We start from the raw sequence: 17225 nt of genomic DNA, 5'->3' as shown, positions 1-17225 counted from the left end.
CCGGTAAAATCATCGTAGAAAATACTCAAATCGTGTACAATATTCATATCTATAACATTCTAAAAGTTGTGCGGTGAAAGTTGTGTCAATAAAAAACCGGGTCCAAAATTCGACTACGAAAATACAAAACAATGCACAACTCGATCAAAAATAAATATCTCTGAAAACAGAAATAGGATTCAGAGTTCTTACCGCGAGATCTTCACTTTTTCCTACAGCGGCGTCGGACGAAAAGAGCTCCGCAGCCTCCGAAACCAAGCTTTTCTTCTCTTTTACTTTCTCTTTCTCTCTCTTCAAAATCAGATATTTTGATAAAAATGATTTTCTCTCTCCTCAAAACGAGCTGTTTTCCATATATCATAAGGCTGATCGGCCCGGTCGATCGACACATCGTCCTGGCCGATTAGACCAAAAACCCATCATCCCGGACGATTCCTAGGGCGATCCTCAGGACGATAATTTCGATTTTGCTCTCGGGATTTTTGTCTTATCTGATCGTCCTCGGCCGATCCAAAATTGGCCTGGACGATCCAGTCCAGAAATCATCTCCCAGAAATCAGCCGTTTTCAATGCACTGATCGGCCTGAACGATCTCAATATCGTCCCGGCCGATCCTGGGAGGAAAATCCAATTCAGAGAGAGGAACAGTAAAGGAAACAAAATCTCACAAAAGGGGTCAATAAAAGGTCCGGTCACCGGATGCGGAGATAGGTTCAGATATTAATAAAATATTACTTTAAATTAAGCAGATCAAAAGCGTAGGTAAAGCGCATGCAAAGCACATTCAAAAGCGCAGGTGACGTGGCAAGTTTTTATTGGATGTCCGGACCTATCTCCGCGTCCGGACGCTGGACGTAATAATTTGCCATAAAAGATTAGCAAGATGTGGTCATGGCATTGGGGTGACTAGTCGGTTTAGCATAGACATTAGAGTTTCATAATAAATTGCATGCATAAATTAGGCAATATTGATCGTTGAATGTCTACTATTATGGGTCAATGTACATAATCATTAGACAATTAGTCATCCCATGATAGCCTTTGTGACCATTTTCCTTTGATATGGGGGCAAGCGAAGTTGAATAAGAGGAACACTAATGATGATTGATTGGACATTGTTGCGTCCAGGAGTATTTGCGTCGGTAGAGAAATATAAGATTTAACGTCTTAGCGTTGTACAAAAATCTGGCACGCAATCAAATAAAGAGAGTTGGTCTAGCAATTATGAGACACCAAGATTTTTATGTGGAAAATCCCTGAAAAGGGGAAAAAACCACGGGGCCTAGCCCAGTTTGAATGAATCAACTAGTATTGCAGTCGATTACAAATGAGGCCCTTCCTTGGGAGAAGGCCTTAGCTTGATGTACATTTTATAGAGTACATTACATGATATGGATACAAAGAATCACTATTGACATGTTCGTTTGGTCGGGAGGACCGTAGTCGGCGGGCGAAGGAGGTCGGAAGGCTTGTAGTTGGTGGGCGACGTAGGTTAGGAGGACCGTAGTCGGTTGGCAACGGAGGTCGGAAGGACTGTAGTCGGTGGGCGACAGAGGTAGGAAAGACTGTAGTTGGCGGGCAACAGAGGTCGGAAAGATTGTAGTCGATGGGCGACATAAGTCAGGAGGACCTAGTCGCCGGGCAACGGAGGTCGGAAAGACTGTAGTTGGTGGGAGACGTAAGTCAGAAGGACCGTTGCCTTGCGAGGGAGGCTGGAAGGACCGTGTCTAACGATGAAGGTCAGAAGGACGGTGTCAGGCAGAAGTCCAACAATGGAAAGAAATCCATATTCGGATATACATCCAGCGAAAGTCCGATAACCAGTAGAAATCCAGCATCAGGTAGAAACTTGGCGAAGAGTGAAGGTCAGGTGTTGGGTAGAAGTCCGATGTCTGTTGGTGGACAAGGAGAACTCCGGCATCACTTGGGCCAAGTTTCAGCGTCAGGAGGGAACTCTGTCTTTAATTGAGAAAAATTTCTACATCCCATGGAAGTTGGGCAGAATTCTGGCGTTCTCCCGAATATCCAGCAGAGTTCCGGCGTATTCAGGATGCGGGAAGAGCTCCGACGATGGTCGAGGAGGAGATGATTCTCCTTTTCCCCTTTCTCTTCTTCTTCCCTTCTTCTTCTCTCTCTTCACTTCCCTCCCCTTTGTGTAGAATGAGGGCTCTATTTATAGTTTTTTTGGGAGTGGCATGGCCTGTAAATAGATGAGAGATCAAGGGCGAATCGGGAGTGGTTTGAATGGACGGCCCATATTGAATCTCTTGATCATGGACCGTTCGTTGGACATTTGAAGACCTTAGTGATGTAGGAATTTGAAAATCTTGGGCTCATTGGATTCGTCTCGTCGAGCCGTTCAATTCGAGTATAAGCTCGTTAAAATCGGAGACCGTTTGGTAACTCAAATTGTGGTTTGAACTTTCCAATAGCGCTTCGGGTCCTTGATGTGGACCCATTTGGGCTCGGATTGGGTTGAATTTGGTGCCGTTGGGTTCGTATTTCCGGGACGCTCCGTTTGACTGTAAGCTCGCTGAAATTAGAGTTCGGGTGCTTCCGGATTTAATTTTTGAAGTTTCCAACTAGATTTTTGCCTTGAGATTCGTGCCCAATCAACATAAATTTGTGATGACTTATCATTCTTAATAGTGATATGAATTATAAAATAGTCAATAAATATTATCTTTCTCTAAATTAAAAAAGTAAAAAAAAAAATGAAGAGAAATGTCATTTATTTATAAATCAAAGTTTGAGAATCTAACCTTTATCTCCAAATGCTCTAAACGGTTTCTCATCCCTATCAAAAAATAACATAAAAAATCGACACTTAGGTTAACCTAATCGAGTTGCCCAGACCAAAAGCTTAGAAAAAAAAAATCTAATAATAATTGAATAAAAGGTACCATCTTTATGCACTTAACTCAACCATCATAACATGAATTCATGGATGAAAACTATGACCATTAAGATTTCATTTGAAATAATTTTTTTTTGTATTTTTAAAATAATTTTTTAATATAAAATATTTTTAAATAAAAACTTTTTATAGTAAAAATTTACTCAAACAAGCTCTCCCACAGAAATGAATGGATGAGATAAAACTTAAGAGTGCATCGTATTCCACAGTAACTCAACGCCATGAAAGCCTTACTACGCAAGGACTCCCAAAAGGTACGATTTTTTTTATCTTTCCTGACAGCCAGCTTGCAAATTAGAGTACCTAACCGCGATTCAATGGTGGACTCCACAGTCGAAGGGATTTACACGCAACGTAGTTATCCTAAAACAAGCCTTACCGATGGCAATCACATTTTCCAGTACAAATCTATCCAAAACAACGTAGTTATTCTAAAAAAGTACAACTTGCCACCACTGCTACGCGCCGAAGCTGCAGCTAGCAACTAGCGGCAACCAAAACAATCCCACAGAGACGGATAGATGAGATGAAACAGTCGTGATAAGATTGAATCGCGGAAAAAGCTAAAGCTTTCAATTTGTTCCATCCGTTTCTCTTCAAACTCAATCGGCTTCTTCCAGTTCGTCTTTTCAATGCGAAATCTGAGGAGAATTCGACCCCTGAGGTAAATTTCATTCATTTCTTTTATAGATTTTCCTCTTGCAGATTGCCCTTTCTGAAGTTCCTTTTTTTTTGTTGGCCAAAGGAAGTATGGTTTTCTTGACTGGGGGGAGTGAGGCTTATGAGCTGGCTATATCTCTATTTGCTCTTCTATTATCTACTATTTTTCCTGTTTAGATAGTTGTTGGGATCGAGGTTTTACTTCATTCGAATTAATAAAGGTTATATGAGCTGGTCTTGCTCTCGAAGTCTACCATCTTAATTTGAATTCAAAGAATTGGAGTAAATAAATTCTTGAAGAATATGAGAAAGCAGACGAGAGAAGAAAGAGCTAATGGAGGATTTGTACAAGGCTGCTATGTTTCTTACCCTGAATTGGCGGTAATACTGTTTCTGGGGGGTTTTAAATGAAAAAAAAAAAAGAAAAAAAAGGATAGCTGGCTTGTTTTTTTTTTTTCTATGACCCCACTTGCCTGGAAATTGGTGTTTATCCATATCTTCTTTTGAGAGTATTTATTAAAGAATGAAAATAACAATTATGTGGTGCTTGGCTAAATGGATATATTTTATTCGGGCAAGTTGGGTGGTTTCATCAGATATTTTATTTAATGTGTTTCTCAAGATAGGATATAGGTTATTGGTTTTGTTAGATCTGTTCTCCCTTTGATTATCTTGCATCTTCTTTCAGAGATTCAGACGTGCTAAACAATAGCTAGTATCATATCGGTTGCATCATTTGCATGTATGTTTCTAATCTTTTGCTCTTTTTTTCTTTTTTCATGACAACTCTGAGTGTAGATACAGCTCTATTTTCACAAAAGGAATTTTTTTTGGGCGAGTAATCTGTCTCTAAGCAGATTTAATGTTTCTATCTGATTTATGGTTGTTTGATTAACTTTATCATCAGACGATTAAGCTTGAATTATCAATCTTTTTTTAATAAGCATGATAATAATCTTATTGTATTTTCTTTCTCTTTGTTCTTCAGGAAATGAGTGAGAAAAAGCAGAGATTTCTTACCGTTGCACCTTTTAAATGTACATGGAATGAGGATTTAAGATTCAGGGAGGCAGGGCGTGGATGTATTGCATTTGAAGCTTTTGCTCAAAATGATGTCACTTTGGTGTTTAGGGAGCAAGTTGGAAGCCATAATTACCATTACAAGATGGATAATAGCCCCAATTACACTATCATATTGGGTAGTCATCGCAATCGCAGGTTGAAAATTGAAGTGAATGGTCAGACCGTTGTTGACATTGCTGGTGTTGGTTTGTGTTGTTCTTCATCATTTCAGAGCTACTGGATCAGTATATATGATGGACTGATCAGTATCGGCGAAGGGAGATATCCATTCCAGAACATGGTTGGTCAGTGGCTTGATTCAAAGCCAAACTTTAGTGTTCAGTATATTGGATTAAGCAGTTGGGACAAGCATGTAGGATATAAAAATATCACTATATTGCCCTTGACTCAACATCACACTAGTCTTTGGAGCCAAGTTGGCTGCAAAGAGTATCAAGTTGAGAGTGGTAAGGAGTTTGCAATCCTTGACATTAATAATGATGGACTTGGTAAATGGGAACTTCCGAATTTTTTGGAGAGCTGGGACTTTTCTGATGTAATGTTTATTGTTGGTGCTGAAAGAAAGATTGTTCCCGCTCATAAAGTTATTTTGAATGCATATGGTGACTTCTCTACCAATTCTTCTAGTGAGAATGTCATTAACCTTCCTGCAACAACATATCCAGTCCTCCATGCACTTTTGGAATATATTTATAGTGGTCAGACCAAGGTGAGTAAAAGTGCTAGTATGCTCAATATACCAATAAAATTTTGTTGGAAATAGAACTTTATCATAGGAGAAATTTCATTTTCTTGTATTCTTATTCAGGTTGTGGAGTCACAATTTGATTCTCTGCGGGATCTGAGTGTGCAGTTTCAGGTTCTCTCGTTGATTAAACGATGCAATGAAATTTCTGACCGTTTTAAGACTGAAAGGAAATTGTTTGATTCTGGCATGAAAGTAGAAATATTGAGTAGTACTTGTGAAGTTCAGCAGTCTGGCCTCTTCCCACTTGAAGAGCCTGCTGTCGTAGGTAAGCTTAAGCGATTCCTCTCAAATGGCGAGCATAGCGATGTAAACATTTATGTTGAAGGACATGGTCTTGTTGCTCGGTCGCACAAACTGATTCTTAGTATGTGGAGCACTCCGTTTGCAAAGGTTTGTCTATTTTTTCCAATTAAAGTTTGTATGTTGTTGACTTGCTCAACTGCATTTGATTTTGTCTTTTTTTTTTTAAATAATTTGTATGCAATATATATATCCTTTATCCTTAAGTGCAGTCTTATCGCAGGAATGTTTGTTATCTGCAACTGACTAGGCCAAATCCTGTCATATATGCTCACTCCCTCTTGTTTTCTTGAAATCCATTAATGCTCTTACTTGTTTTCCTTAAATCCAGATGTTTACAGGTGGAATGGTTGAGAGCAAATCTGCAGATGTTACGTTTAGAGATGTGTCTTCAGAAGCCTTTTCAGCTATGCTACACTTCATGTACAGTGGAGAACTTGAGATCGAGAAGGATAAGATGGATTCTTTGTTAATTCCATTAATCCTGTTAGCTGACCAATTTGAGATCATATTCCTCCAACAAGAATGTTGTAAATGCCTTTTGGAATGTATATCAGAGGTAATTCCATTTTTTCCATGTTTACTGGAGGTTGTTTTATAATTCATCTCTCTTCATAGTTTAAATATTTTTTTTGTATATATGGAGAAGTAGAAGAGCAACAAGGTAACATATGTTTATTTATTGATAGTATTTTAAACAAACCAATAGGTTAGCTTTGAACAGTTGTAGTACATTTTCAAAATTATTATTTCATAAGCAATCTTAACAACATGTGGCAATCATGATTGAATTTCCAGTAAAAGTTAATTGCATAAATATTGATATCATTTAATGCATTTGGTTTAGAAAGAGCAATATTATTATCATAAGTTTGAAACATTAGTGCTCACCTTAACCTTAAACAACTTGCTTTTCCTCAATCTCTAAACTCTACCTTAGTTGAATACATATAATCGTACCACCTAAGAAAATTCACATTAAATACTCTTAATTATATTATATATATTTCTTTTTTAAACTAAAATTGATATCATTAATTAATAATATTTCTCTTTCATTCAAGAGCATAATTTTAACTTTAAAGTAGTTTTAATGCTTATTCAAATATACAAATTGTAACTAATGCTTGAAATTTAATTGAATGCTTGCAATTGAATTATTGACCTTTAAATCATTTTTTAAAATAACATTTATTTTTTAAAATAATTTGTCTATATTAATTAAAACTTGAATATTTCCTTCTACTACAATTTTTTGTCTCATTATTTAATGATATTTTTCTTTCATTCACATGTTACTAAGTTGCAAATACTTAAGAAATGAGACTAATATCTCAGCAATAATTTACTTGTCCTTTAATTTGCAACACAAACTTCATTAAGAATAATATTTAGATATAAATGATCACACACATTGCCATTCGAACATTCAATACTAATTTTTTCAGAAGTTTAGCATTCAACATCTTACCCATGAACGACTTGGGGAGTCTTTTAGCAGACCCGACAATCTTGCTCACTTGCTCGCTCACCTTTACTTGCTCATGTTCTATCTCTCACACACTCATTTCTATTCGCTTGCTCGCTTTTTATATCTTGGTTGCTTTGGCCTTTTTCGCTCACGTTTTCTTCCTCTCTATCACACCCGCTCAATTTGGCACTTATTCGCGTGCTCCCTCACTATTTTTCTCTCTCCCTCTCAATTTCCTTTTCTACCCCGTTGGGGATGATGAGTAGGAGTATACACCACAATGAAGAAACAAGCAAGAAAATAAAAGGCTGTGGAAAAGTAAAGAATACCATGATTTAATGTGGAAAAATCTAAAAAATGGAAAAAATCATGGTGCCACAACACACCAAGAAATCTACTATGAAAATTGGGAGAAATAAGTATAGATCTCTTTTCTCTCTCACTCTCCTTACTTCTTTTTTCGCATGCACCGTTCTCAATGTCTATATATCAAAATACAAGAGAAAGACAAGTAAAATAACCCTAAGGGACGCAACCCTTCAGAAAAAATGTGAAAAAAAAAATCGTCCAATTTGTCTTGCAACGCTGAGGCGCCAATTTGGGGCGCTGTGGCATTCATGCCTTTGTCTTGCATCGTTGTAGTGCCGTATCTATACCAATGTGGCACTCTGCTCTCTGTCATGCAGCATTGGGGCATTAGGAAACACAACGTCGAGGGGCTCGAGTTTGTAGCACCAGGACGTTGTATTGGGAAAAAATTTCTAGAGCAAAGCACACAAACCCAAGTAGGGGGTAAACCCCCCGCACCCCTTGGCAAATACGACAAACTTTAAGGTCTGAGAAAACATAATAATCAGATTGATCAACACAATCAGATTTCACACATAACACTACCTCTCCAACTCTCACTCTCCTGCACATTGTCTCGCTCTTTTTCATCCCTTCTGCTCCTATTGCGACTTTAACATGCAGAACCAATTAAAGTCAATTCAGTTTAAAGGACACTACTCAGTTCAATTTTTTAAAACGGTATTTTACATTATATATATATATATATATATTATACCATTGTCCTTGTGTTTATATCCTGAAATCTGATGGATCAAGAGCACAATGCTATTCATGTTTTAAGCTTGAGTTTGTGTTATTGGATAGCATATTCAAATGGCATAGCTTCTACAATATATTGTATTTTAACTTTTTTTCTTTGACTTCTTTACTGTAACTCAAATCTATTATTTTCATTCAAGAATTTTCATCATCTGTGATGATTTGTTCGAGTAGCTGCATTCGACTAGTTCAAAACCATTGTGGGTTGGGGGAGACCAAGGGAATGTATGTCATCTTTCGGCTGTGATTTATATCATAATTATTTGCACCTTATAGGCACAATCAAGTTGGTGATTGAGGATTGCTTATGGGCCCATTTGAATAAGTATATCCACGGTGAAGAATACAAGATATTAATATATTTCATGTGCATATACATGCAGGGTTGGTGTTGTCATCCTGGAAGAAGATCATCCATCAAGACTTAGTTGTATTTTGCAAATTTTATGGACAAGGCCTCAGAAGATTTTGAAGAAGTTGCTAAGTGTCTTGACGCTAACATCTCACAATTTGTTGCAGGATACTGTCTGTCCCATTTTAGTTGCAATTGCATCACTTCCTTCTTGTAAAGTGGTTGAAGAAACATGCAAGAGGAAAATTTCAATGCATTTTGATTATTGCACCACTGCGAGTACCGACTTTGTCCAGTTAGATGAGGCTACTTTCAGGGACATCCTTCAGGTAAATATCTTATAAGGAAACCTTATTGCTTGGTCACACCACGTTTATAATATAAAAATTTTAAGATAAGGCCAAAATCTAAGAATAAGAGTATCATGCTTTTAACCAAGCTGTTAATCTTATATATACCAAATGATATTGGACGTATGTTGAGGTTTTTCTCCTTGAAAAATCCAATATATGGTACAATTTCCGGGAAGATTCTTATTTGAAAGACTAATCAAATACGTTTGTAATCTAGTTTTATTGTGATCAATCAGAAGGCTCAAATTTTTTCCATGTCAATGGAAGAGTTCTTTTTTTTTTTTTTTTAAATTAATTTACACTAATTTTTATTTAATTTGATCATGATTATCTATATGAGGCTGTGATATTGGAAATATTATTACGTGCGGCGTGCCACATCACCGGAGCCTGGTGCATCCGGGTGACGTGACATGCCGGATTCGTCTCCGGACGGTTCGGACGCCGCACGTAATAATCTCTCGTGATATTGATTGCTTATTCTGAGATGATTTGTGCTTCAAGATCAAAACATATGATAATGCTAGTGATGGGCTTTGCAGCATGTAGATATGACTGTAACATCTGAAGAGAAAGTTCTAGACGCAATTTTAATGTGGTCCATGCAAGCCTCTGAAATTTGTGGTTGGCTTGCAGTGGATGAACTTTTGAATTCTTTGACACCAGAAGAGCTTTTTGGAAACCGGCTTCCATCATTTGACAATCTATTGCCTCTTGTAAGGTTTCCTTTAATGCCATCCCATTTACTTGAGAAGGTATTTCTCATAGAGTATGCATCTCAGTTAGCTTCATATATTTCCAAGTTTAAACTATTTATAGTATTAACCTTTGATTTCCTTTAAAAAATTCTGCAGCTGGAGAAGAGCAAACTGGGCGATCATATATTAATATTTGGCCAACTTGTAAGTATCATTGGCTTGTTATTTGTAGTCCTCTACCTTTCTCTATACTCCCTCTCACTTTCCTATCGTAGTGTCTTCAAAACTTTTCTCAATGAGCAACATTTGACATGATGGGTCAGGTGAAAGAAGCTGTTCAGCATTGTAGTGCAGGATCGAAATTGATAGGAAAAGATCAAAAGTAAGATATCTTTGGAAATTATCATTTTGTTATTTAATATTTCCTCCCTCTTTTGAAGTAATGTAGGCCACTAACATAGAGCAATCCCCGTAGTCTAAGGTGTCAGCATAGGCGCTCAAGTTTCAAAGAGCTCCAGTATATGTGTGATGGCGATAATAATGGAGTTATATACTTTTCTGGGACATCATATGGGGAACATCAATGGATAAATCCTGTTCTGTCCAAGGTAAACCCTCTAGCATTGCATGGTTTCATGACTTCATTGAAAACCATTTGAAATAATTTTTTTCATTGAATTATTTTTCATAAATTTCAGAAAATTGCAGTGACTGCAAGTAGTCCTACTTGCAGATACACTGATCCTAAGGCATTAGTATCAAGGCTTTACCAGGTATGTTTTTTTTAGTATTTAAGAAACATTATCAGGGTTGAGCTTAAAACACATGATTTACTTGGTAACAAAACAGCATACATCTTTTGCTGGACCTCGGATTGAAGATGGCCGCAGCTGGACATGGTGGATGGTTGATGTTGGTCAAGATCACCAGGTTTTGTTTTTTTGTCTTAAAATTTTCTAGTTCAAAACACCTCGTGCAAATATTTTCTCAAAATTTCCCTAAATATCAAGTATGAGATCTTAAGATTATCATGCCGTTAGGTAGGGAGTGAAAAATAAGCTTGCAGCTAGCTTCGAGCCACGGGTCGAGCGTTTTTTTTTTTTTTTTTTTGAGTATTTACGTGAATCAAATGCGGATCGCGCGAGAATAATTTTTCTTCATCAACTACCGAGCCACGGCTCAGGCCGCGAGTCGAGCTTATCGAGCCACTAGTTCGAGCTCGAGCATATACTCCAATTTGTATATTAAACAAGCTTGAACTTGATATGAGATTGGCTTGGCTTGTAAGCTTGTTGAGCGCTCAATTAACTTAAACTATATTTAAAAATTAATATAAATTAACATTATATAATATTTTTTAACCTTTTAAATTAATTCTATATTAAGAAATTTAGCTCAACAATCATGTCAAGCTAGAGCAATCAAGCTGAGCTCGAGCCTATAATTTTTTCAATGAGCTCGAGTTTAGTAAATTAGCTCTAGTTGAGCTCGAGCTCAGTAAGAATTAAATAAGCTTAGCTCAATTAGGTAGATTTTTGGCTCGACTTAACTCATTTACGCCTTACCTGTGAGCATGTAGAAAACAAATATTGTTACTTGGAAAAACCAAATGTTATCATTGTTAGGAGGATTCGATGGTATTTATGCCACAAGACCAAAAAGTGATACTAAATTAATGCTTAAAAAAGTAGAGTAAGTGTAAGATTTTATTTGAAACAAAAACTACTGCTTTCTCACAAGTTAAATGCATATGGTACATTAAGTGATTTTTATTGCATTTTGAGGTGGTTGCACGCATAAGAAGTTATCTGGCATGTCATGATCTGTTGCAGTAAATTCATGAAAAAAAACAATCCTTAGATTTAGATGTACAATTGAAAATGTTCCCACTTCAGTAAAAAGCAAGTTGGAAATGCCTTGTTGATCACTATTAACCCTAGTTTGATTACTAGTTTTAGAAATTAGTTTATTATTTTACTGAAGAAAATCATAAAGTGGTTGGCCATCTTTGATGAGAAGGTGAGAAATTATTGGGGAAATCTAGTTAACTACAATATGACTATGCTGTTTCACCTCTCCTTGAAAAGATATGCCAGCCACTTTATTATTCTCAGAACTGGTTGTTATAGTTTACCTGACTTCTGTTTAGAAAGCTAAGTTACCCTGATGGATTTGATTAGAATGTTTGATTGTTAAGACCTTTCTTATATCTTTGTTAGTTGGTATATCCCAAAGTTTCTGTTTTAGCTTGTTTTTTTTTCCAGTTATTTATTCTTAGTTATTTGAATCAGGTTCTTAACTTACGTCCTTCCAATTGATTCGCTTCATAAATTCTAAGAAGTTGGTCTGCTGTAAGAAGATAACATTTTATTGAAGTTAAATAGAGAAATTATAGTTTAAATTTTTTTTGCTATATTTGGTACTCACGCAGCTATGAATTAGCTCCTTGGGTGTTGATTATTATGAACTGATGAAGAAGCAGCTATTCAGATTGTTCATACTTTTAAACCTTTTTCGACATAATTTTATGGGCTTTTGACGTGCAACTCACCTTTGTCTGTTGATGGGAGCTTTGGCTATCAACCAAGAGGTCTTGAGTTAGAGTCTTGTGTATGTGATATGTGTTTGAGCTTGTCTTAATTGACCTAAATGTCCCCCTCACGAAAAAAATTAATAACGGCATTTTGTTTTAAAACGTTGGACCAGCTCATTTTTATATCTTCAGTTCACTTAGAATAACTTGCCTACAGTTGTCAAAGTTTATTTCCTTATTTGAATGGTTTGTAACCTTACTCATAAGCTCCAAAATTGAGTTTCCAGTATCATTTTCCTGATTAATGTGCTATAAATAGTACTTTTTTGGGCTTTCATTTATTTTTCTCATCTTTACAAGAATGAGTCACTTCTTATCTAGACAACCAATTTAAGCCGAGTCTTGAAGTATGGCAAGTTGATTGCTTTGTTAAGTGATTTTACTCGTGCATTTTTAGGATGTAAATATGGATATGGCCATCCCACATTCATTTGTCGATGGCCAGCTTAGTTTTTTAACACTCTTTTCTATCCAGATGACTGTTTTTGTTATAAAATGCTACATGAACATGATTGCAAATTGCAGCTACTTAAATGGGGAACTCACCTACTTAATTTGTTTCAATTACTACAGCTTATGTGCAACTATTACACCTTCAGGCATGATGGCTCCACAAATTTTCCGCGGTCGTGGGCCTTCCAGGTACTTCTGCTCCTTCCATGAAACATAGAGTATTTTGTAGGTACACATATGAATGTCTGTGCACCAAAGTTCTATATGAGGTCCTGGTTGGGTACCCATGCTTCACTCATACGGGCTTCGTCCACCCATGGTGACTCTCAGGATGTCATACCCACCTATACCCACACACTTTCCATGCTTTTTGAATGCAATCTGTCATGGACTAATGACCTTGAGGTTTTTTTGCCCTTTGCTATAATTGTAAACTTTCAAGCCACATATCAAAATTCACCGTAGGCGCAGTGTGGTTTAAGTATTACACACTACGTAGTGAGGATTGCTGTAATATAAGATATACAGTGATTAGCAATATAAATCAATTTATCCCCCGATGTTGAGTACCCACCCATAACCACCCATAAGGCCATGAGTGTATGGTTGGGTACATGGGTGGGTGTTAGTATGGGTACATAATACAGGGCTCTGTTGTGCAGTTTAGGGTAAATATACATATGCTGAGTCGAATCTAATCAAACTACTTTGAAGCTACCAATCTTCCGTTTGAACCAATAACATTTAAAACTCGAACAATTATCTAGTAAGTAAAAACTCGAACAATTATCTAGTAAGTATTAGGATTCTTCCCTACTCATGCATATGGAACTAATACCATCATTAACATCGTCAATCAGGGTTCCATGGATGGAGAGAACTGGACCAATCTTCGAGTTCATGAGAATGATCATACAGTCTGCAGACCAGGTCAGTTTGCTTCATGGCCTGTGCTTGGCCCCAACTCACTTCTCCCCTTCAGGTTCTTCAGAATCATTCTAGCAGCCCCAACAAGTGGTGAATCCAATAACTGGAACCTCTGCATCTGCTTCATTGAGCTCTATGGCTACTTCCACTGAACTGAATGGGGACCAATTGCTTCTCAAAGTTTTGCAGATTTGCAATTTGTTGCAAATCATACAAAAAATATTCAATAACTGTCACAATGATCTGTGCTTGGTTTTTGTTGAATGTTCTTCCATGATGACCAGAAATGTGGTGCCAGGGCAAGAGGTTTTGAAGTTTTTCACCTTGCCTTAATAGAACTAGATAAATTCATGTCAATTTCTTTCTTTTTTTTTTCAAACCCAATAATTATTCAGTTTGTATGATATTTATTTTATCATGTTTGTGATTTATTGTGATTTAATAAATTAATTATAAGAAAACCCTCAAATCATGCAAATTAATTATAAGAAAAACCCATCATTAAGAGTGTCTTAGATGATAAATGAAAACAATCATCTTGATTTTAAATAATAATTTGTGCTTCTGAAGGAAAAATGAGTAATCATTTATCAAAGCATTAAAATGTAAAAAATACTTTTAGTATCCGTTTGGGATTGATATAGGCTTCGTTTGGGACGGTTTTTTTACTGCTTTTTAAAACGGAGCTTTAATAAAAAAATAAAAATTTTTTTATTAAAACTCTGTTTTAGAAAGCAATAAAAAAGCCGTCCCAAATGAAGTCATAGTCTATCATAATTATTAATATTTATAAGGCTGTTACGAAGAAAATGATTTATTAAAAATTGATATAGATAGTTTTTTATCACAAATTTTTTTGAAAGTTGAAAAAACGTAACAGGAAAAGAAGCAATAAAAAGTTATTTCAAAAGAAGTTTTAGGCTTTGTTTAAGATTTTGTTTGGGACGTCTTTCTTTCTATTTCTTATAATGATTTTTTAGTATAAAAATTTTAAATTTTATATTAAAAAGTCGCTTTAAGAAATACGAAGAAAGCCATCCCAAACGAAGACTAAAGTGACTTTCTAATTGTTTTTTAAAGCAGATCTGCTTTAAGAAGCAGTAAGATTAAGGCTTCGTTTGGGACGACTTTTTTATTGCTTTCTAAAACGGAGTTTTAGTATAAAAATTAAAAAAATTATACTAAAACTCCGTTTTAGAAAGCAATAAAAAAGCCGTTCCAAACGAACCCTAAGCTTTACTAGCAATAGCTTTTTATAAAGAGCTTTTCCACATCCTTACTTGCAAAATTGCTTCTTTTGCATTTGAAATACTATTGTCACTTTGTTTTGGTGATCCTCAATTTTCTATAAAATAATTTGATTGAAATCTTCTTTTATTTCACTCCAACTTGGATTTCATATAGAAGTAATAAACAAACTCCAATTGACTCATATAATGAATAAAATGGTGATTTCTTGATAAATATGAAACAAATGAGTCGAGTGTAACATAATTAATTATTATTTTAATATGTCAATCCTTTTGTGTATTAATTTAAATATTATTTGAAATAATTAACTATTTACTTATACTACTTATTTTTTCTTTATTATAATTTAGTTAATTGTTAAAATGTTATTTAATGAAATTTTAATTATTAATTATATTTTTTGGAGGATAATTTTAGGCCTTAGCCATTTTCGTTAATGAGCAAAAGTTAGAAAAGAGGACTTGTGTATGCATCTCAAAAAGTATGAAGGGAAAAAACAGCTGCTATAATAAAATTCACATAACAAAAAAAAAATAAAAAATCAAAGACAATAAAAACTATAATTTCTCAAGAAAGTAGCTATTATTCTGTGCGGACACCAGACGAATCTTCAGTCCGGTTATGTGTTCGGTACCAAGCGGTACCGAGCGCGGTATATTTTTGAGATGATGTGGCATATTTTAATTGGTTTCCAGATGCTTCGGACTCTGCACAGAATTAAAATTCCCAAGAAAGACGTTGAAGGCCCGAAAACTAGACTTAGGGCACCCATGACTCATCCAAACAAGACATCATAAGCTTCAAAGTAGAGATAATTGTGCCTTTTGGGTTGCCAAAGAGGCCCTCCAAGGATTGCAATGGCAAGGCAATGAAGCTACATAAGAGGTAACAAAACTGCATTTAGGATCCACGCCAACATCTTTGGCAATAAGCACATCGGAGATTTTAAACCCTTTAGTATCACGTTGTCTCAATTTAGATTTTATTTAGGATTACTTTTTTTTGACTTCTTAAAGCAATTTTTTAGTACAAAATTTTTAATTTTTTACAAAAAAGAAGCATCAAATGGGACAATTTTTTTGGTGCATCTTAAAACAGTGTTTTAGTAAAAAAGTAAATTTTTTTTACTAACAAGTTCCTTTGAAAAATAATAAGAAAACCGTCCCAAATGAAACCTTAGCTTTTAGACTTTATAAAATTAATTCAAAATAGTCAATCATATTGTAAATGCGATATAAAATTAATTTTAATTTAATCCCAAAGAATTATTTTAAATCAAATTTATATAGGCAAGAGATGGAATTGATGCAATATTATACTCTAAAATTAAAATAAACATATTCTAATAATTGTGAGACTTTTGAAATTTAACCTTTACTTTTAATGTCACATATGACATATCCCATCTCCTTAATTATTAATTATCCTATAAATTATAATGACCTAATTATAAATTATACTGCTTATGGGTTGATTTTCGTATTCTCCCCTCCTCCTGCTTTCGGCTTTGGCTGCTTCGCGTGTAACAGAGCTTTCAGCCTCGTTTGATAAGGCTTTTTTTCTCCGTTTCCGTTTGAATACGCCGAAATCAATTAGTATTTACTGTTTTGAATCAAAGCTTAACAATAATTTCTTTTTAATAAACATCGTTTTTTCGGCGGTTACAAAATTCTTTTCGTATGTGCTTCTTCGGTCACAAAACGGAGTTTTGGAAACGAATTACTGATTTAAAATTACTTTCAAGTATTAAATAATAAAATCTCAAAGCAGAACTCCTAAACAAACAATTTAAAATTACTTTCAAGTATTAATAAGCACTTTTAAAAATATTAGGCCTCGTTTGATTAGGCTTTTTTTTTCTCCGTTTCCGTTTGAATACGCCGAAATCAATTAGTATTTACTGTTTGGAATCAAAGCTTAACAATAATTCCTTTTTAATAAACATCGTTTTTTCGGCGGTTACAAAATTCTTTTCGTATCTGCTTCTTCGGTCACAAAACGGAGTTTTGGAAACGAATTACTGATTTAAAATTACTTTCAAGTATTAAATAATAAAATCTCAAAAGCAGAACTCCTAAACAAACAATTTAAAATTACTTTCAAGTATTAATAAAATCTCAAAAGAAAAACTCCTAAACAAACAATTTAAAATTACTTTCAAGTATTAATAAACACTTTTAAAAATATTAGGCCTCGTTTGATTAGGCTTTTTTTTTCTCCGTTTCCGTTTGAATACGCCGAAATCAATTAGTATTTACTGTTTGGAATCAAAGCTTAACAATAATTCCTTTTTAATAAACATCATTTTT

At 35.2% G+C, this 17225-nt stretch overlaps 1 protein-coding gene across 2 annotated transcripts; it reads left to right on the top strand.

The window, feature by feature from the left end:
* Positions 1 to 3270: 3270 nt before the first annotated feature.
* Positions 3271 to 14083, top strand: LOC110097703 (BTB/POZ domain-containing protein At2g30600). 2 transcript variants are annotated; one of them, XM_020824235.2, is made up of 13 exons: positions 3271 to 3581; positions 4566 to 5369; positions 5469 to 5798; positions 6040 to 6267; positions 8809 to 8970; positions 9537 to 9749; positions 9849 to 9896; positions 10016 to 10074; positions 10168 to 10300; positions 10391 to 10465; positions 10542 to 10622; positions 12859 to 12927; positions 13599 to 14083. In XM_020824235.2, exons 2-13 carry the CDS (start codon positions 4569 to 4571, stop codon positions 13815 to 13817), a joined length of 2418 nt encoding a protein of 805 aa, XP_020679894.2. In that variant the 5' UTR covers positions 3271 to 3581; positions 4566 to 4568; the 3' UTR covers positions 13818 to 14083. The 2 variants fall into 2 exon arrangements, with proteins under 2 accessions (XP_020679894.2, XP_020679893.2); XM_020824234.2 differs by lacking the exon at positions 3271 to 3581 and adding an exon at positions 4185 to 4319.
* The last annotated feature ends 3142 nt before the right edge of the window (positions 14084 to 17225 follow it).

This window comes from Dendrobium catenatum, unplaced genomic scaffold, assembly GCF_001605985.2.
Source record: "Dendrobium catenatum unplaced genomic scaffold, ASM160598v2 fragScaff_scaffold_669, whole genome shotgun sequence".
NCBI lineage: Eukaryota > Viridiplantae > Streptophyta > Magnoliopsida > Asparagales > Orchidaceae > Dendrobium > Dendrobium catenatum.
This window is presented reverse-complemented; position numbering and strand designations above follow the sequence as displayed.